The 21,879-nt window shown below is 41.6% G+C and overlaps 1 protein-coding gene across 6 annotated transcripts in view; it reads right to left on the bottom strand.

Moving 5' to 3' along the window:
- ARHGAP26 (Rho GTPase activating protein 26) overlaps window positions 1–21,879 on the bottom strand; it is a 462,881-nt gene that overhangs the window by 332,530 nt on the left and 108,472 nt on the right. For all 6 annotated transcript variants that reach the window (XM_032291490.1, XM_032293486.1, XM_032292845.1 and 3 more), the window contains exons 4-6: window positions 18,708–18,779; window positions 12,807–12,908; window positions 969–1,079 (exon numbers count right to left, since the gene is read on the bottom strand). In XM_032291490.1, the coding sequence (XP_032147381.1) occupies window positions 969–1,079; window positions 12,807–12,908; window positions 18,708–18,779 (285 nt within the window). The remainder of the gene's footprint in view (window positions 1–968; window positions 1,080–12,806; window positions 12,909–18,707; window positions 18,780–21,879) is intronic.

Genomic DNA, 21,879 nt, shown 5'->3' with positions numbered 1-21,879 from the left:
GGGAGGGGAGGGGAGGGGAGGGGAGGGAAGAAAGAAAAAGAAAGAAAGAGAGAGAGAGAAAGCAAGAGAGAGAGAGAGAAAGAAAATTATCCTTTCTTAAATCTAGGTAGAGAATCTTATTTGTACAGAGACGCCAAGGCCTGAGTCTAAATCAGAAGCTGCATTTTGGCTGGAAAATCCATGATCTGCGAGAGTTTTAAATTGAAGTCCATATACTATTTTCGTGTTTCCCTGAAGTCTTCCTGCTGTGGATTCTCCACACCAGTGCCACACACAACAAAGAGGAGTGGCACCGTGTCCAAACAAAACCACAACCATCCTGGTGTGGGCTAAAACTAAAGTCAGACTTTTTCCCACAATGCAATCTTCATGTTCACTGGGACACTGTCCAAGTCCAAATTACATCATGGTCTCAGCAGAGTCTCTATACTGCTCTATGCTGCTCTACTTATAACAAATCCACGTAAGAAATCCATGTGAGAAACTTCATATAGCATCTTTTAATACTGAATGGGGTAAGAAGGAGCTTTGAACAAGGAAGGAAAAAGAGAGAGGTACTATGTCTTTGGGTGACTACTACATCTGGATTATTTGAGGAAGAGAGGAAGGGTAGGAGAGAGGAGGAAAGTTAAGGTGTAATCACTATTTCATGGCAAGATAAAGAACTCCTCCCCTCTGGACTCCCATTTCCACTCTGTCCACCTGAAAATCATATGGCACATCACCAGGTAGCTAGAGGAAGGAACGAATGCTGGGCGCTCCATCTGCATTGCTGTGTGTTGTATGGGAATGGCTGCTGGGAAGAACCCAGGGCAGCTAGGTTGACAAAGCACTGATACTTTCAGAAGGCACAGCATCAGGGCTGCTCAACCTCTTCATCAACAACTTAGAGCATTTTGTAATCTACTGCTAGTTAGAATGAGGGATGAATGTATCGGGACACCATTAAACCCTGAATATCTACTTACGGGCTCCACAAACTCAAACATCTTTCTCTCTTGGACTTCCTGCACCTTGAAGACATATTCCAGAGATACTTCATAGAAATGCTGCCGGACCAGGTCCACTTGGCTGTCTGCCTACAAACAAGATGGAATTTAAGAGAAAAATCAAGTCATTACCCAAGGATAGCATTCCAAAAGCAGGTAAGAAAAAAAAATCTCTGGAGATAATTTTCAAAAACAAATCAAATAGCATTACACAGAAGAAGAAGAATGACTACAGTAACCGTTTCACTAAGCAAAAGTATATTGCAACATCATGTTATACAACTTAAATACATAATTTTTTTTTAAAGCAAAACAAAAAAGCTTTGTAATCCCATCTATTCGGGAGGCTGAGGCCAGAGAATCGCTTGAACCTAGGAGGCAGAAGTTGCGACGAGCTGAGATCGCGCCACTTCACTCCAGCCTGGGCGACAGAGCGAGACTAGGTCTCAAAAAAAAAGAGAGAGAGAGAGAGAGATTATCAGTTTAAAAAGGTAAATGGACACAAGGAACTCAAACAACAGAAAAAAAAAAAAAAACTACAAATAATACCATTAAAAAGTGGGAAGAAGATCTGAACAGACATTTCTCAAAAGAAGACATACAAATGGCCAACAGGTATATAAAAAAAAGCTCAACATCACTAATCATCAGGGCAATGAAAGTCAAAACCACAATGAGATATCATCTCAACCCAGTTACAATGGCTATGATCAAGATTAAAAATAGCAAATGCTGGTAAGGATGGGGAGAAAAGGGAACTCTTATACACTGACAGTGGGAATGTAAATTAGTACAGCTATTATGGAAAACAGTATGGTGATTTCTCAAAAAACTAAAAATAGAACCACTATATAATCCAGCAATCCCACTACTTGGTATTTATCCAGAGAAAAGGAAATCAGTATATCAAAGGAATACCTGTACCCCCACATTTACTGCAGCACTATTCACAACAGCCAAGATATGAAGTGATCCTAAGTGCTCATCAATGGATGAATGGATAAATATACACATACAAAATGGACTGCTATTCAGCCATAAAAAAGAATGAAATTCTGTCATTTGCAGCAACATAGATTGAACTGGAGGTCATTATGTCAAGTGAAGGCACAGAAAAACAAATATCACATGTTCTCATATGTAGCAGCTAAAAACATGAATCTCAAGGAAGTAGAAAGTAGAATGATAGTAATCAGAGGCTAAGAAACCAGTGGAAAGGATGAAGAGAGTTTGTTTAATGGGTACAAAAATACAGTTAGATAAAAGGAATAAGTTCTAGTATTTCATAACACAGTAGGGTGACTATGGTTAACTGCTGTACAGTGTGTATTTCAAAATAGCTAGAAGATATGAAATATTCCCAACACAAAGAAATGACAAATGTTGGAGGTGATTTGATCATTACACATTACAGGCATGTATCAAAATAGCAAACATGCCCCATAAATATGTACAATTATTATATATCAATAAAAATGGTTAAGTGGGTGAGCCAAATAGACATCATATTAGCCCAAATAGTATGCTGCATGTTAAAAGCAATCAAATCTAACAGAAATAAGAATAATGATAATGGTTGCCTGAGCACTAACTCTGTGCCAGGAACCATGCCTACAGCTGTACATACATTACCTTATTTAATCCTTATTAATTGTAATTATTTAATCTTCACTAAATTCCCAGAAAAGACATATTATCTGTATCTCTAACATACAAGAGGAAAATAAAATCCACTGACATTAAAGAACCTGACTAAGGTGACACAGCTAGTATAAGGCAGAGCTGGGATTTTCTGTCCTGGTGTATCTGCCCCGAAGGCCCTTGGACCATCCTGAAACCACTAGTCTCCACTGTCTCCCCAGACCAGGGGCAACCTGGGTTCCATGGGAGACAGATTCTTACAATGAAAAAGAAATCCTGCACAGCCATCCTCATCCAAGCCTCTCTAATAAGCTAAACAAGTTGTCAGAGCGCAGGGAACCTCAGAAAAGGCCATTTTCACACAAGTCTCAAATACCTTTTTTATGATAAGGATAACAGTTTACTCCAAGCAGGGAAATTCCAACACTCCCTCTCAATTTTACTTCTCTTTCTGTTCAGTTGTGTGTCCAAAACAGGCCCACAATTAAATCACTGATCTGGGATCTGGCACCCAGAGAGAAACTCCATGCATGGAGACGCAAGACACTATGCTGGGAAGCACCTCAACTCTCACTATAAAGCTCTAAACCTTTCCACAATGTGTCTGTGTCAACTCATTCCTTCAAAGCAGATAATTACACTGAAAGCATATTTCAATGACAAAACATTGAAGTGAATATATATTTTTAATATAAATGAATATCCTGCCAGTAAGAAACAGCATACTCTGTTTTCCTTAGAAACGACACAGTCAGAAATGGTTCTATAACGCCCTTTACTAAGACAAAGCTCCCAAAGGCATATCTCTTTCAGTGTTCCTTTGTCAAAAAGAGATTTTGACAAAATCTCTACAGGAGAACCTTGGGACAGACCCTTACTTCCATTATACCAAATACAATATGCTACTTTGACATCTTAAGAGTTTAGCAAACCATTTATCCATTCCACCATCATGAGCAAAAAAAACTTCCTTCACGGAACTTACAGCATAGTAAAGAAAAGAGACATTAGTCAAATAAGTAAATTAAGAGAAAACTACAAGCTCTGGTAAAACATAAGATGTTATAAAACACCCCGAAAGAATATATTCAAGTCCCTTATCCTAGCAACTTCCTCCTGCAGCAATGGACAGTCTCTTTTTTTTTTTTTTTTTTTTTTTTAGAAAGAGAAAGAAAGGAAGGAAGAAAGGAAAGAAGGAAAGAAAGAAATAAGGAGAAAGAAGAAAGGAAAAGAGAGAGAGAGAGGAAGGAAGGAAGGAGAAAGGAAGGAAGGAAGGAAAGAAAGAGAGGAAGGAAGGAAGGAAGGAAGGAAGGAAGGAAGGAAGGAAGGAAGGAAGGAAGGAAGGAAAGAAGGAAGGAAGGAAGGAAAGAAGAAAAGAAGAGAAGAGAAGAGAGAAGAGGAGAGAAGAGAGAAAGAAAGAGAGAGAAAAAGAGGGAGAGAGAACGGAAGTCTTGCTCTACTGCCCTGGTTGGAATGCAGTGATGCAATCACAGCTCAATGCAGCCTCAAACTCCTCACCTCAAGCCACCTTCCACCTCAGGCTACCCTACCAAGCATCTGAGACTGCAGGCATGCACCTCTGTGCCAGGCTAATCTAAAATAAAAATTTCATTTTCTTTTTTTTTTGAAACTGTTTTCTAAAGTGACTGTCATGTTTTGTATTTCCACCAGAAACATATGAGTTTTGCTCCGGTTGTCCCACATATTCACCAGCATGTTGTATTATCAGTTGTTTTATTTCAGCAGTTCTAAAAGGTGTATAGTAGTGTCTTAATTTGATTTTATTTCACACTTCCCTAATGAGCTATGATGCTGAGTATCTTTTCTTTTTTTGTGTGATTATTTAATTTAATATAAATTAAATTAAACATTTAATTTCTCAGTTGCACTAATCACGTTTCAGAGGCTCAAAGGCCACATGTAGTTAATGGCTATCTTATTGGATGGCACAGATTGTCGAACATTTCCTTTATTGCAGAAACTTCTGCTAGACAATAGAATGCCTTAGCTAAAGTTATGAGTTCTTTCACATCAGAATTCATGGCTAATCTTCAGTAGGAATAGAGGAATTTTATAAGACTAAAACATTTAGTCCTAAAGCATTCAAAGTCCAATTTTCTCATTCCATGTTACAGTTACAAATTTCTCTAGTTTTGATTTAAATATTACCTGACCATATTTGCTATCTCCCCAACTAAGCTGGAAGCCTTTTAAGAATGGGGCCACACTTTTTATCCAATTTGCCAGTCTGTGTCTTTTGATTGGGGTATTTAGTCCATTTACATTTAGGGTTAATATTGATATGTGTGAATTTGATACTGCCATTTAAAGCTAGCTGGCTGTTTTGCCGATTATTTGGTGCAGTTTCTTCATTATGTTGATGATCTTTACCTTTTGGTATGCTTTTAGAGTAGCTGGTACTGGTTGTTCCTTTCTATGTGTAGAGCCTCTTTCAGGAGCTCTTGTAAAGCAGGCCTGGTGGTGAAGAAATCTCTGAGTACTTGCTTGTTCACAAAGGATTTTATTTTTCCCTTACTTATGAAGCTTTGTTTGGCTGGATGTAAAATTCTGAGTTGAAAGTTCTTTTCTTTAAGGATGTTGAATATTGGCCCCCACTCTCTTCCAGCTTGTAGGGTTTCTGCTGAGAGATCTGCTGTGAGTCTGATGGGCTTCCCTTTGTGGGTAACCTGACCTTTCTGTCTGGCTGCCCTTAGCATTTTCTCCTTCATTTCAACCCTGGTGAATCTGACAATTATGTGCCTTGGGGTTGCTCTTCTTGAGGAATATCTTTATGGTGGTCTCTGTATTTCCTGGACTTGAATATTGGCCTGCATTGCTAGGTTGGGGAAGTTTTCCTGAATAATATCCTGAAGATTATTTTCCAGCTTAGATTCATTCTCTTCGTCATATTCAGGTACACCTATCAAACGCAGATTAGGTCTTTTCACATAGTCCCACATTTCTTGGAAACTTTGTTCATTCCTTTTTACCCTTTTTTCTCTAATCTTGCCTTCTCGTTTTATTTCATTGAGTTGATCTTCGACCTCTGATATCCTTTCTTCTGCTTGGTCAATTCAACTGTTAAAACTTGTGCATGCTTTGCGAAGTTCTCGTGTTGTGTTTTTCAGCTCGATCAATTCATTTATATTCCTATCTAAGTTGTCTATTCTCGTTAACATTTCATCAACTCTTTTCTCAAGGTTCTTAGTTTCTTTGCATTGGGTTAGAACATGTTCTTTTAGCTCACAGAAGTTTCTTATTGGCCACCTTCTGAAGCCTGATTCTGTCAATTCATCACGCTCATTCTCCATCAGGCCTTGTTCCCTTGCTGATGAGGAGTTGTGATCCCTTGTAGGAGGAGAGGTATTCTGGTTTCGGGTGTTTTCAGCCTTTTTGCACTGGTTTCTTCCCATCTTTGTGGATTTATCCACCTGTCGTCTTTGTAGTTGCTGACTTTCAGATTGGGTCTCTGAGTGGACATCCAGTTTGTTGATAATGAAGTTATTTCTGTTTCTTAGTTTTCCTTCTAACAGTCTGGCCCCTCTGCTGTAGGACTGCTGAGGTCCACTCCAGGCCCTGCTTGCCTGGGGATCACCTGCAGCCACTGCAGAACAGTAAGAGTTGCTACCAGTTTCTTCTTCTGCTATCTTTGTCCCAGAAGTATCGATACCCGCCAAATGTCAGTCTGAGCTCTCCTTTGTGAGGTGACTCCTTGGGTATAAGTGTGTCAGGGAGCTCTTTGAGGAGACAGTCTGACCTTTATAGGAGCTCAAGTGCTGAGCTATGGGCTCCGTTGTTCATTCAGAGCTGCTGTGTGATTTCCTGTGCGGCGACCCACTGTGCCGGCTATAACAGTGGTGCTGAGATTTGTGGTGCTTTTTTGCCCTGGAATCTCCTGGCCTGGCTCGCTGTTTCAGTCCCCTTTTTAATCAGCTGAATAGGCGACTCTGCCTTCCCGGATCTCCACTCATCAGCTAAAAGAGCACCCAGTCCCATGTGTTTTGTATTGAGAGCCACCGCGCCGGCCAAAAGAGTTGCGCTGGCGACCCGTGGGGCTCCTCCGCCCAGGAATCTCCTGGTCTGTGGGCAACAAAAATCCATCTGGAAATTCGGCATCCACTCACTTTCTGCGCTTTCACTGGGAGCTGCAATCCTGAACTGCTCCTAATCGGCCATCTTGGATCTCTCAGCAATGGACATTCTCACACTCAAAAGCCAGTCTGGGCCAGGCGCAATGTCTCATGCCTATAATCCCAGCACTTTGGAAGTCCAACGTGGGCGGATCACGAGGTCAGGAGTTCAAGACCAGCCTGGCCAACATGGTGAAGCCCTGTCTCTACTAAAATACAAAAAATTAGCCAGGCATGATGGCACACCTGTAGTCCTAGCTACTCGGGAGGCTAAGGTAGGGGAATTTCTTGAACCCAGGAGGTGTAGGTTGCAGTGAGCTGAGATCGTGCCACTACACTCCAGCCTAGAGGACAGAGTGAGACACTCTGTCTCAAAAAACAAAAACAAACAAAAAAAGCCAGTCTGCTGAGTAACTGGTAGATCAAACCAACCTGGAAGGCTAAGACTGGGGACATTTTCTAAGGCTCCCAAGCAGGGAAAGGAGATATCTGAGCACTGATGAATCTTTATTTGGAAACAGGTTTCAGAAGGTCCTGCATCCTACTCACCACCACAACCCCCAGCACAGTGTGGCTGCTTAGACAACTGGGCTGATATGCCTTCCAGCTGGGCTCCTGCTGTTAAGTCTCATGTGTTCCTGTAGCCTTTGATCTCCCGTAGCGCAAATCCAAAACACTTATGCGGAGGGATGCAGCTACTCCTGACCACCCCATACACCTCGAAGCTTCTCCCTGCCTGGGCTTGCCAATTGATACTGCAAGTGGAGGGGGAAAAACAGGAGACATCATTCTGAAAATCTGCAAAGGCACGGATGAAGGATCCAGAAGGAAATTCCTATGAGGAAAACAGAATTGACACCCGCATCAGAGAGCTGCCCAAGCGCAAGCTCCAATTCTACAATGTCCTAGCTGGTGAGACCGGCTCAAGGCATTGATCTTTGGAAGATGGAGATAACATCAGCCCTTGCTTCTGCATAGGGCTGTTTCTAAGAGAAAATGGGCCAAATGATGTAAATAATTGGAAAACTGGAAAGTGTCCTGTGCATGTTGGTGGTTACTGTCCCCAGGCACTTCAGAGCACAGGGCTTCACTTCCTGCTCTACCCTAAACCAGCCACATCATCTCTGGGCTACTACACTTCTCTCCTAACTGGTATCTCTGTCTTCATCCTCTCCCTCTGTCCCAATCTACTCTGCACCCAGGAACCAGAATATCTACCTTAAAATCTAAATCAGATGGTCTCATAGCCCCTTAGAGGGCTTCCCAGGACCTCCACTGTAGTCTGCAAGACCCTGTATAATCTGCCCAACCCTCCAGCCTCACCTCCTCCCATCCTAACCCACTGTCACCAAGCTCCAGCCACTCTGGTGTCCTTCCTGTCCTCTAATGCTCCAAATCCTTTCTTTCCCACAACCTTTGTAACTGGTGCTCCTTCTCCCTGACAACCTCTTCTTCTAGATAAATATACATTTTAATTTCAACATACAGTAAGAAATACTTTTTATATTATGACTCAATAAATACACATTTATAATTGTTAAGTGCAATGCACTTTCATATTTTTTATTCTATTTTAGCCTACTCTATTTCATGACGCAATAATTGTGATTTTACAACGCACTCACAATGTGAAGACTGTCCTGGCTTCTCATTAGCTCATTACTTCTGGGCTCAGTTTAAACGTTACCACTTTAGGAGAAGCTTTCATTGACTACATTATTTTAAATAGGTTACCAGGAAATCTCTGTCTCATCTCCCAATTTAAACTCTTATCTATTCCTTTCTCTTTTTTTTTTTTTTTTTTTTTTGAGATGGAGTCTCGCTCTGTTGCCCAGGCTGGAGTGGAGTGGCACGATGTCGGTTCACTGCAAACTCCGCCTCCTAGATTCAAGTGATTCTCCTGCCTCAGCCTCCCAAGTAGCTAGGATTATAGGCATGTGCCACCACATTCAGCTAATTTTTTTGTATTTTTAGTAGAGACGGGGTTTCGCCATGTTAGCCTGGCTTGTCTCGAAGTCCTGACCTCAAGTGATCTGCCTGCCTCGGCGTCCCAAAGTGCTGGGATTACAGGCATGAGCCACTGCACCTGGCCTATTCCTTTCTTTTCTTATGTATTGCCTACTAGAATATAAAGTCCATGAGAACAAAGACCTTGTCTATCTTTTTCATTTTCTCCGCCAGTCCTCACGATTGTGTCTGGCCCATAATAAACGTTCAACAGATGCATGCAGAATGAATGAATTGATCTCCATGTGGCCATCATTCAGCACCAAATGCACATCTCTGCAATGACCCAGAACTAATAACGAATGCATAACTTAATGAATTCCCAAATGAAAAGGAAGAATAAATCTCAAGTGGAATGTTGTATTTCTCTTGCCAATGCCCCTGTTTGGTGTGGACCACAGAATTCATCATATCTTTGGGCTTCCTGCAATAGAATTATAAGCCAGAATTCCAACCCACCCAGCAGAACACTCAAGACAGTTTCCCCGACTGCCACTTGAGAAGCTGTAAATCTACCAGCTTGTATAAATCCATCAACTATTCTGTGCTTCTTGGAAAAGACACTTCCTCCTAAATTGTAATTTCCATGAAGGAAGATCCTTCATTTCACATTCTACAAAACACCCAGTGCCTTGACAAACTTTTGCGGAAGCGTCCAATGAGTATTTGTTGAATGAATGACTACTGTTTTTGAAGCAAGCTTTTTTTACCATTCAAAACTACACATTTTTAAAAATTATCCACTAGATGGCAGTGTCATTCCACATCACTGCCCTATAGTTTCTACTTCCAGGGATCTAGGGATGGGCTGGAATTTAAAAGCATCCGGTGCATAACTCTGCAATCAGGGAATGATTCTGGCCATCAAAGTGGAAGGTTTCATCAAAGGTGTACCAGCTGTTCAATAATATTCATAAAAGATGAATTTTTAATAAATATGAAGAAAATGATCACTACATATATGAACACCTTCAGCAAAACACCTGATCTCTGCAAGAAACTCAGTTCCTTCAAATGTAATTCAAGAAAGTTGAAATGGCTGGATGCGGTGGCTCACGCCTGTAATCCTAGAACTTTAGGAGGCCAAGGTGGGCAGATCACAAGGTCAGGAGTTGAGACCAGCCTGGCCAATATGGTGAAACCCCATCTCTACTAAAAATACAAAAATTAGCCAGGCGTGGCGATGGGTACCTATAGTCCCAGCGGCTTGGGAGGCTGAGGCAGGAGAATCACTTGAACCCAGGAAGCGGAGGTTGCAGTGAGCTGAGATAGTGCCATTGCACTCCAGCATAGGTGACAAAGCTAGACTCTGTCTCAAAAGCAAAAAAAAAAAAAAAAGTCGATCACTAAGGTCCTTCCCTATCTCCAATTCTATGTCATGACACTGGCACTAAATAACGATGGTCAGCAGACAAGAAAGCCTCAACATCCCTCCCCCGACAGAGACATAGAAAGCAAACTGGGTGAAGGGAAAGGGCTGCACAGCCAGGTTCTGGGGTTGACTTGCTACCACCAAGCTATTTTTCATATCTGAGCCTCAGTTTCCTCAGATGTAAAACAGAGCAATAACCACCTCTTAGGGTGAGGATTACAGAAGATTCCACGTAAAATGCTTAACACCATACCTGGGCCATAAATATGCACTCAACAAATGTTTCCCTGTATTATTGTTGTTATTGATGTGGTTAGTGGCAGTGGTAATCATTTTTACTGTTTTTGAGTTAGATTTTTATAAAGTTTAATTTAGTTCAGGTACAACTAAAAAGCAATGCCTGAGAACAGACCAGAACCTGCAAGATCTGCAACCCAATCCTTACACTCAAAGTACTTAGAAGGTATGACTAGGTCAAAGGCAAGAACATAAAGGATTGTAATAAAAGAACATAATGGAAAACATCCACTGAAATACAGAACTGGCAGAGTCAGGAATAGTGGCATACAATTTAGGAACAGAAAATGGAACAGAATAGGCCAATCATATGTATATTTACACATTTTACATTAAATATAAAATACTTTATACTTGAGCAGAGGCTATATATATTTGTCTTCTCATTCATAACGTAAGCAGGACAGGTATTTCATGAGTATATAACAAATAAAGGAAATAAAGCTTACAGAGTTGAAGTAATTTGCCCCAGGTCACAGGGTAAATACATGGCAGAACAGGTTTTGAAGCCGGGTATCCTCTTTGCCAGCCCAGTGTTCTGGTCCCTATACTGTGGTAACTCAGAGGGCATTCAGGGCCCTATAAGAAAATGCTGGACTCATTCAAGACCAAGTCTGCACTAACTGGCCATGGGGAGAATGGATCTGGTGAAGAAGCAGCTTTGTTCTAGGGAACGCTGTGCCTACTGGTAACTGTGCTGTGGGCCTCCCAGATTCAGCAGGTGCTAGAAAAACCACACACCTGCTCAACCCTGAATACTCTTGAGTATCTGTACTAATGGTGCATAGTCATCTAATCCATAATTTATAACTGCTTAGAATGTGGAGAGCTGGACTGACCTGGTCATTGGGAAGCACACCCAAAAAGGCTTTCTTTAAACGTAAATTAGTTTCCAAATCCTAAATGTCAAGTGATGCCAGAAGAATAACCAAAAAGTGAGGGTATTAGGACAGATTCTAAATAGAATTCCATATTTATCATGGACTATCCACATCTTTGGGATCGTGCCTACATCCTCCTGTCAAGTTGGGATAGTCTTTATACTCCATGAAAATAAGCTTTTTTTGTTTTGTTTTGTTTTTAAGGTTTTTCAATCACATTTGACAAGATTTACCTGAGTAGCTATGCCCCTTCAAGAAACACTTCCTCTGCTTTAGCTTCTTTTTCCCTACTCAGGCACAAGATTTTCGAGGATAGATTAGCATTTTGTACTTTGTAAAGCACACATCAAATACTCAATGCTGTCTGCTGGCTGGTCAAGAACTGATCTGCAAAGCCCATTATAAACACTTGTTGCGACAGTTGTCATTGATGTTGAGTAATGGTCCTCATCACTACTCTAAGAGCTGGATTAAATACTCATTTCAAAGCAAAGAGTTCTGAGAACACCACATTCCTATCCCAAGATGTGTAACCAATTGTGATTGGGAGGGGACTGAACTCTACCATGTCTTACTTCAGCCTTTCAACCTCTGACTCCGCTGTCCTCATGTGAACTTTCACCTAACGGAAGCATGGTATCTGCTCAAAAAGAATTAAAATTTAAGAACAAGAGCCAACCTGGAAGCCATGGTAGCCTCTTTTCGCAAAAGTATCATGAGAGAGGTCAAGCAAATTGTTCAGTTAAATGAGATGACATTTTTAAAGCCAAATCTGGGGTTCCACGAGGAAACTCCCCTGTCTCCAAGAAGCATAAACTCCCTTAACATGCCAGTCTTCATGAACTAAATAAAAATAGTCACAGCTCCATGGCTGCCATGGCTCCATCATTTTTCTTTCCAAGTGAACTACTTTTTAAAAGATACCGTGCACACCCAGAAAAACCAAGAGCAAGTTTAAGAAATGTATTTTCTTGAAACAACATTACCAAAGCACAAAACATACACAGGAAAAGAAAGCACTACTTTAAAAGAAAAAAAAGAAAGAAGACTAATGTCAAGTGCTGGTTGAAACAATGAAAAAAATAGTATTAAGGAAGGATAATCAAAACGTTTGAGATGCTAACATTTCAAATCACTGATAAAAGGCAGGAAGTCAAAAGGTAAAGTAACAGAGTGCAGAATTCAGGCCAAGAATGAGAGAAACAGGAAAAGATGCATCAGTTTGAAATGAAGAGATCTAGCAATCAGGGCAGCCCAACAAGGAGGTGGTCATCTTGGCCAGCAGTGTGTTCCACCTTGACAGGCTAGAAAGCTGGAGGACACAAAGGCAGTCCAGGCATCAGGCATTGGATGAGAGATCAGGAGCAAGTTCCTGACTTCCCAGGTCCCTTCTAACCCTAAGATTTTCTAGCAAAGAGCAACCAGCACATATGCAAAGCACCATGTACAAGTTGAACACTTTATTCAGAATACTAATAAAGTCTCTTACCTCCTGAAGCTGAGATTCTTTCTTTTTGGAAGACAAATTCAAGTGTTTTTCTAAGATGCCACAATACTTCTCTGTCTCTTTGTCATACTTCTTTTTAGCTTCCTGGCAAAAAAAGAGAAGAGAAAAAGAAAAAAAGTAACATGTTGCAGGAATAAAAGCAGCCTCCATCTCTCAAGATCTTTCTGCTCAGAACACAGATGACAACTCGGCTCCTACTTTTCAGGTGATGCCCATTGAATCCTGCAGCCACCTACCAACAGCCCCCTGGGTTTGAGGGTCTAACAGAGAGGCACCATTACAAGGCCAGAAATGAGGTAAATACCAGTATTTAATGGTGGCAAAGCCGAGATTCTCCCTCTAAGAACTTTGTGAAATAGAAATTTCTAGTTTCTAATTCACAAGGATAGTCAAGGCCAGAAGGCGGTCAGGGGTTGCGGGGTAGGGGCAGGAGGCGGCAGTGAGGGTACCTATGAAGCTAACATCAAGGAAGGAAGATCTTCTTACAGTTTGAATGAGACAAGCCTATACTAAGGCTAGATCCAGCCTTAATACTGTTCAAAAAACACTTCTTGGTATGTAAGCCTAAATATCTCTTGACACTTAATATCACATGCAGATCTTTAAGCTGAGGAATAATTCAAAACAACGGTATTATCGTCACACAAATGTGTTTACTACAGCACCATTTATGCCAGCAAAACAAAAATAAAAGCAGCAGCAGCAACATCATTGCCAAGGATAGAGTTTGGCATAATTAAAGTATGGAACATCTAATAAGCATAACAAGTCATTGGAAAATTAGAGAGAAAAGTAATAATAGCATTATATAAACTTGATGCATCCTACCTACATAGAATGTGTCTACCTATGGACAAAGATGACGTGGGAATTTACTTATATGAAAACACCTATAATATGGTAATGGGGTAACAGTTTTTTCTTCTCTTTAAGAAATTGTTTTATTAGCTTGTATTATTGCCTTCAAAACGAAAAATAATTACCATAATATACAAATAAATCCCTGCTCCCCACCACTGAATCACTGGGTCACTGTGGTTCTATTTCTGTCTCCCATTTAACAGATAAGAAAACTTGGATCCAAAGAGGTGAACTTGTAAAAAGTCACGGAGAGTGACAGAGCTGGGATTTGAGCCCAGGACAATCTGCCTCCAAAGCCCATGTTCTCCACCACAGTTGAGACAGATTGTCACAGGCAGTCTGCCTTCCTTCCACATTCCGATGGGGAGAGCAGGCAAGGAGGCTGGAAGAAGGTTGGCAGTGGGCTGATAAACAGGATCAAATTTACTAATTGGGTACATTATTCCTGCTTTTGTCTCATGTGGAGCCCAAACTCGTAGGGATGTTTTTCTGCAACTTCAAGGCTTAGAAGAGGAAAAATATTTTCTGGTTAAATAAGGAAGCTCAGACACATCTCTTTATTCCTTTAACAAATTTAAAATCAGCAACCACTCTGTGCAAGGCTCTACTTTACGTACCAGAAATATAAGACAAAAATGGTCCCAACCCTCACGGTAGAAATGTTCTAGTAGGAGAAGCACAATTAACCAGTAAACAAATAATCAGCACAATTATAGACTGCTGCAAGTGCTACAAAGGAAATAAGCAGGGTGCGGTCACACAGATTCTTTAGATAGGGCACCCAGGAAACGCATCATTTGGGGAAGGAAGATGTGAGCTGAGGCCTACCTGTTAAATACAGAAGGAGTAGAGTAGAGCCTTCTAGAGCAGAACAGTCAAGTGCAAATGCCCTGGGGCAGGACACTCTGAGCAAGAAGCCATCACCCAGAGCCCTGACAAGCTCCACCTGTCAGAATCCCACTCATCTGGTATATGCTCCCAGAGTGGGGAGAATAATCATATATCCATTTTAACTGACATATATCCATTTCTATGAATCTGAGCTTGACTTAAAAGACTACTCTAGTCCAAGAACAATTAAGCATACAGCAGCAAATGAAGAAAAAGCCTGAGTCACATTACTCCTTCAAATCTGAGGAGAGTACAGGCAAGAGACTTAACCCAAGCAGTTCTTTTCCATTAGAGAAACCAGCAACTTTGAACTGGGGCTCCAACTCCAATTGCTGTTCACATGTATCCACTCCCACCAGCCTTAACAGCAACCCCAAAAAGGAGAATCCTGATGCCGGACAACCCAGCTGGCCAGAGGTGAGAAAAGGCCAGAGAGCATGAGTCACTGGCATTCTGGGACATTCTGGCAACTTGTGCTTCTGGATTCCATGCTTAAGAGGACAGCCAAAGTTAGAGAAAAGAAGAAGGAGAAAGAGAAGCTGTTTCTGTCCTGAGAAAATAGCAATAAGACCTCTGCAGCAAAAAAGTACTACAGTTTAGATAACGTTCCTAAGATGGGAGGGTGGTGTTACTCCATTACTCAGGACTCAAGATGGTTTTCACCTTTCAGAGAGTCTCCTGGGGGGTGCTTAAGTCAAGGATTGAGTTAGAACCCTAAAATGTATTCCCAACTCAATATGGACTGGCTAGAAACAAATCACCATCCCCCTCCAGGATTCAATTTCCTCAACTATAAATTGAGGATGATTAAATAATTGCTCAGGTTTCTTCTTTCAGCTCAAAGACCATATAACAAAATAAAAATAAGAACCCTCCCCCACCAAAGGATTTCTAGGATTAAATGAAATAAACCACAAGTAGTGCTTACCAGGGTGCCTGCCACGTGGGAAGTGCTCAATAAACGCCAGCAATGGTGGTGACAGGGGTGAGCTTATCACCTAAACCTGCCTCCTTCTTATCAAGAACACACCTGCTTTCCATGTCCCATGTGCCATGAAGGTAACCCTCCCAAGAACCTACTACAATTGGAAATTATATATTTATTTATCTCTTTTTGTCTAATGTCTTTCTCCCCAGCCACACCATGAGCAACGCAACCGCATCTGCCTTGTTCTTCACCACATATCAGGGCACAGAACAATGCTGGCACAGAGCAGCCTCCACATATTTTTTCAATGAATGAATTGTGTATATCAAATATAATCACTAGCATCGAATGACTACGTAACACACATTGTTCCTGTGTTCAGGTAGCTATATGATAGACACTGTTTTAAGCATTTGATATGAGTTCACTCACTTCTTCATAATAACTTTCTGAGGCAAGTTTTATTATTACCCATTTTAGAGATCAGGAAACAGGCACGAAGAGGGTCAATAACCTCCCCAAGTCTACATGCAAATGGCAGAAGTGAGATTTGGATTCAGGCGGTCTAGCTCAGACTCACTCTTTATGCTATTCTCTTATGCCTGTTATACTTATTGCAGAGTCCAGCATTCCAAATGTTCCTCTGACACAGGAAAAATGAATTTCCTCAAACTCGGAAACAGAAATTTAGGGCCACGGTTAAGTCAAGCACCAGGGTGATACTCCTCAGCAGCATGTTAGCATAAGAATGCCCAAGAGTCTTCCTCCCTGGCAGCCTTCACACCGTGCATTCTGTAACAGGATGTTATGGCAACCGAAGCAGCACCAGAGAGTGGAGGAGGAGGAAAAAGTAATTTTAGCGTTGGCACAGGCAGAGTTCAGAACCTCCACTTGGCCACTACCAAAACCAGCTGAAGAGCATTTGCTGGCTCTGAGGTGTTCTTGAGACTGCTCCATGGATCGTCTAGAAGTGGATCTGTTGTTAGTTTGTTTGTTTTCTCTTAAATTTACATAATGTTATGATAAAAATGTATGTGTATGTAGGGTGATGGTTAGGAGGATATGCCAGGGGAAAAACAACGACAAATGGGGAGGGATGAGAAGTCACCCAAATGTCATCACAATTCTTCTTTAATGATCATCAGAAAGATGTTTAATAATTCATTATTATTCATGGTTTAATGAATGGGGGAATAGAGTATGCATGAGGGGAAACATGCTTGGGTAAGTGACTATTTTATTTAAATTCTTTTATCCTAATACGTCACCATCTATACCCCTTGGTGGGACAGTACCTCTTCCTGTCATTAAGATCACTGGTACTAGCCCAAAGGGAGCCCACTCAGGCTCTTGTCTCGCCTCCTTGGTAACCACGGTAACACCCAAGCCAGTGAAAGAGGAGGCCAGAGTGAGAGGCGTCTGTGCTCAGAAAGAGAAGTAACTACTGAAAAATGACTCAACAGACAGGACTGCTCTGCCTTGGTCTCAAAGCTCTGCATAACCCCCGGAAGCCACTGCCAAACATGTTCAAGACTGGGGAGGCACAGGTGCCAAGGCCACCAAGAGGAGGCCTGCTGGGGGGCCTGCACTGCCACGAACTGAGGGAGCACTTGTTCACAGCTTATTATCTGCCATCACTGGACTGGTTCACAGTCTGGATGAAATCTTAGTGGAATAAGACTTCATGCAAATTATATACATACATTCCTTACTTCCTTATAAACGTGTAAATCACAATTAGTAGAAAAGTACAATAAAACTGGGAGAAAAGTCTTTGCCATGGTCCCTCCTTCAAACTACGGTCAACCATCTCTCTGAAGGACCCTGAATAAACAACATCTTTTGTGGGCCCTAATCATATCTATTTCCAGAAAGCTGATGCACTTAACGGGCGTGTGTGTGTTGTAGGGGCGACGAATACCTCATTTTGCAACTAAGTAAAATCCACACAAGTAGGAAGGTGGTGTTGCCCAAAAGCCCCTGCAGATGGCATAAGAGACTGCAGCTGAACTGACTCACAGTTCCAGAAAACCAGGAAGAAAATGTTGGAAATCTTTTTGCTTTCACTGATTCCAGTGAAAACATCTTCCCTGCAGGTTGCCTCTAACACTCTACTGAAGGTCAAACCGGCTAGGGTTTCCTAGAGACTTTTTTTTTCTTTTTTTTGAGAAGGAGTCTTGCTCTGCCACCCAGGCTGGAGTCAGTGGTGAGATCTCAGGTCCTGCAACCACCACCTCCTGGGTTCAAGCGATTCTCCTGCCTCAGCCTGATGAGTAGCTGGGACTACAGGCGGATGCCACCATGGAGATGGGGTCTCATCATATTGGCCAGGCTGGCCTCAAACTCCTGACCTCATGATCCACCCACCTTGGCCTCCCAAAGTGCTGGGATTACAGGCATGAGCCACCACACCTGGCACTGCTAGTGATTTATTATGGGACAAGGGAGCCCTGGAGAATTCACCTTTTAAAAAGGAACAGGAGTCTCTCAAGAACACATTAGAATTAGTCAAGTTTAGGCTACAATCCTTCCAGGTCAGTGATAACAAATGGTGATCTCCAGGTTGAACAAGGCCTGCAGATGTCATTTTTTGACCTGCACAATGTGTAATATATATTTTAAAATTATTTGTCAATAAAAAATTTCACATAAAACTGGCCTTTCGGTTTATCTTGAAACATTTAAAGAATCAGCAAGAGAGGGCCCATTTCCAGACCCAGCAAAAATCAGCTAAACCTACGTACAAGCTGCCTCCCTTTAAAGAAAGTCCCCATACCCACAGGGCATAATTGGTAGCTCCTGTTTAAGATGCAAGTCCTGGACCTCCACAACAAATACAATTCCACAAAAACAAATGTATTGTCCAATATAGGCAATTGTCTAAGCACACAGCTATCTATTATAATGACACAAACAAGGTGTGGTTTCCACCTTTGGATGATTTATGAACAAGCACAAAACAATTAGATAACAAAATACCAGAATGGCTGCTCTAGGGTTGACTGCTCAGATGCTGACTGCTCATACGTCAGTCACCTGTAAAGACCTGATGAGTTAGGCTCTGTAGAGTTCTCTACCTAAGATTTTCTGAAGAAGGTGGGCTCCAATTTTCTGAAGACATGCTTACATTTTTTTAAAGAAGGTGCTGTGCTTTTCAGATCTCTCACTCTAAAATCCAAGACCAAAGCTTGCAAAATTCTCACCTTGGCAGCCCCGATCTGTTCCTTTCGAAACTTCTCCAAGGGAGTGATAAGCACCTCGCTGGCATTCTCAATCTAGTGAAGAAAAACAGAGTAGGGGAAAGAAGACACAAAAGCAGTATCAGTAAAGAATTACAGCAGCTCCAGCACAAGATGCCTCCCCATGTCTTAGAATAAAATTTGAGTAAGCAATGTTATACATGTCAACTGTTTAGAACCTTTGAACAGCATGTCATATCAAAACTGTCACATTTCAAAATATGATCCTCTTCCTCCCATGCATGATTCATACTGATTCTTTGAAAGTAAAAATGAGGAACTCAAACTGTTAAGCAACCGTCTGAAGGGGCAGAGGGAAACTGGTGAAAGAGTGGGGTCTCAGTTACAAGCTTCTGGTGACAGTTTCTTGTAAACATTCATTTACCCAAGTAAAGTAAATCAACACTGATTTCTAGGTTAAGAACAAAACAACAACAACAACAAAAAACTCTGGACATTTGATGGCGCAAAAACCTTTCAAACCTGATTTTGTGTCACTCTACCAAGACAGGACTGGACTAAAGCCAAGATACCTGTGCCTCCTGACTACTGGCTGCCTCTCAGCTTCATCTCACAGGGTCACCCCTCAGATCCTGCATTCCAACCCACCTGCACACCAGTGCACTTCAAACGCACCAAACTTGTCCCACCTCAGGGCCATAGCATTTGGCTATTCCTTCAGACACTGTGTTCCCAGATCCTTACAGGGACAGTTCCTTTATGTAGTTAAGGTTTCAGCTTAAAGATCACCTCTTTAGGTAGGCGTTCCCTGACTACCAACATAACTCAACTTCCCTCCCCTACAAATATGTTCTGGTTCACCACTACACACATTTATACACACACACACACACACACACACACACACACACACACGACAGTATCTTGTAAAGGCTCACTTTGCCACCACTATCCCCAAAACAAAGAAGAGTGCTGAGACAAAGCAGCATGCAAACATTTCTGAATGAATAAATGAATGAATGGATTCTTTCTTCATTGGCTGCCAACTGTGTGACCATGGGCAAAACATTTAACCTCTCTGGGCTCTAATTTCATCATCTGCAGAACAAGTGGGCTGAATTGTCCAGCTCTAAGACTCTATGGTCTTTTCTAAGGCAGTACAGTATTTTATAGTTTTTCCTTTTAAGTCATTCATTTATCACTCTTTGCTCAACTAATTATTCCCGAATCTCGCTATAACAAAGCATTATTTTTCCTAAACCACACGCATGTCCACTGCCAAGAAACTAACAGGGTAAATGTCAGAAGTCATAGATGGACACAGTAAAGAACTAACAGAACAATGTAAGGGACAGAAAAAGTCAAGTCTCCAAATTTATTACGACGTGCCTTTTTCTCAACTTTGAGATCACTTATTTCAGAACAGTGAAATTTAAGACTAGAGTGTTGTGGTGTTAACTTGTTTGATTTTATGATTTTTATTGTTATTTGATGTTACTTAATCAGTTCACTTAAGTCTTTTCCTCAAACCACCTGCAAGTCTCTGAAGCTCATGAAAATTTGTCAAGCCCCTAAGTTAATGATTCTCAACCGTAACTACACAGTAAAATCACCTGGAAAGCTTTTAAAATCCCTATATTTAGGCTACACTCCAACTAACTCAGAATCCCTGGACTTAGTCCCAGACATCAGTATTTTTCAAACTCCCCAAGTTATTTCAGAGGACATCCATGACTGAGAATCTAGTCCTAAGCAGATGCTTATAATACAGAAGCACTCAACTGCTCACCTGGGAATAAGGACAAGCGAGTCCTGGTCCCAGCCATACTACTACTTGCTATTATCCTGAATAAGATTTGTTTTCTCATCTGTCAAATGAGCAATTGCAGATGGTGAGGAATAAGTTCCCACTTAGTCTAAGATTCTATGACTGTGTAACGTCCACTTGGTTCCAACAACTGCCTGATGCTGGGGACATGGAAGCCCCTTCTCTGCCTAGAGGAACTCATTTACTCTAGGGCACAGACAGGTACAATGTTTATCAGGACACAATGTGGTAAACACAGGATCAGAAGCATGAACTGGATGTTAAGAAAATACCAAGGGTAGCCATATAACCCAGGAAGTCAGGAAAGGCTTCCCAGAGAAGATGCAGCTTTGTTTGCTGAGTTGAACTGAACTGATGATGAAGTTGTCACAGGGCAAGGAGGTAGAGAAGGGGCTTGCAATGGCCAGATACTCAGATGCAGACAGTAGAAACTCAATTTACTGACATTAATAATAAAACTGCAGAGGCAAGCTGAAAAGTATAATCCAGTCATTGTTCCCTTACCACAGGCCATAGCAATCTGCAGGGTATTCATGGTGATTTGCTTACCACACCCCCACCCCCAAATCCTAACTCAGCCAAGAATCAGACTCAAAAGAATCATTTCCCTTTCTCAGGCACCAGCATGTGCACAAACACACAAGCTTTCCCTGGCTTCCACCCACCACCAGCCCCCACTGCTGCTGCCACCACCCTTCTGATTCTGGTTCAGGCACCAGCAGTGAGCAACCAAGAGAAACTGTTTCTCTCTGCAGGGTAGAAAGTAAGAGGCTTCTACTCTGTTTGGAGTTTTAAAGAAATCTTTTTTTTTTTTTTTTTTTTTAATTGAGACAGGGTCTTGCTCTGCTGTCCAGGCTGGAGTGTAATGGTGCAATCACAAATCACTGCAACCTTGACCTTCCTGGCACAAGCCATCCTCCTACCTCCTCCCAAATAGTTGGGACTACAAGCATGCACCACCATGCCGGCCTTTTTAAAAAACATTGTGTTGAGATGGGGGTCTCACTATGTTGCCTCCAGACTGGTCTTGAACTCCTAGGCTCAAGCAATCCTCTCACCTTGGCATCCCAAGGTGCTGGGATTACAGACAAGAGTCACCACACCTGGCCCCCACATTTTTTAATATAATGCAGACTTGGGTTTGATCCCAAACTGTATGACTTATTAACTGTGTGATCCGGGACAAGTTACTTAACCTCTGTAAACTTCAATATCTTCATCTGAAAATAGCATTAATACAGATACCACTTCACAGAGTCATCATGAGGGTTAAAATAGAAAATGCATGTAAAGTACCTGGCTACATTATGTCTTGGTGAATAGTGTTCAAACTACCAACTGTTAGTA

The sequence above is a fragment of the Sapajus apella genome, unplaced genomic scaffold (genome assembly GCF_009761245.1).
Source record: "Sapajus apella isolate SASKATOON/1434 unplaced genomic scaffold, GSC_monkey_1.0 scaffold1, whole genome shotgun sequence".
In the NCBI taxonomy this organism is placed as follows: Eukaryota; Metazoa; Chordata; class Mammalia; order Primates; family Cebidae; genus Sapajus; species Sapajus apella.
The sequence above is the reverse complement of the archived record's forward strand: the minus strand, read 5'-3'. Positions and strand labels throughout refer to the sequence as shown.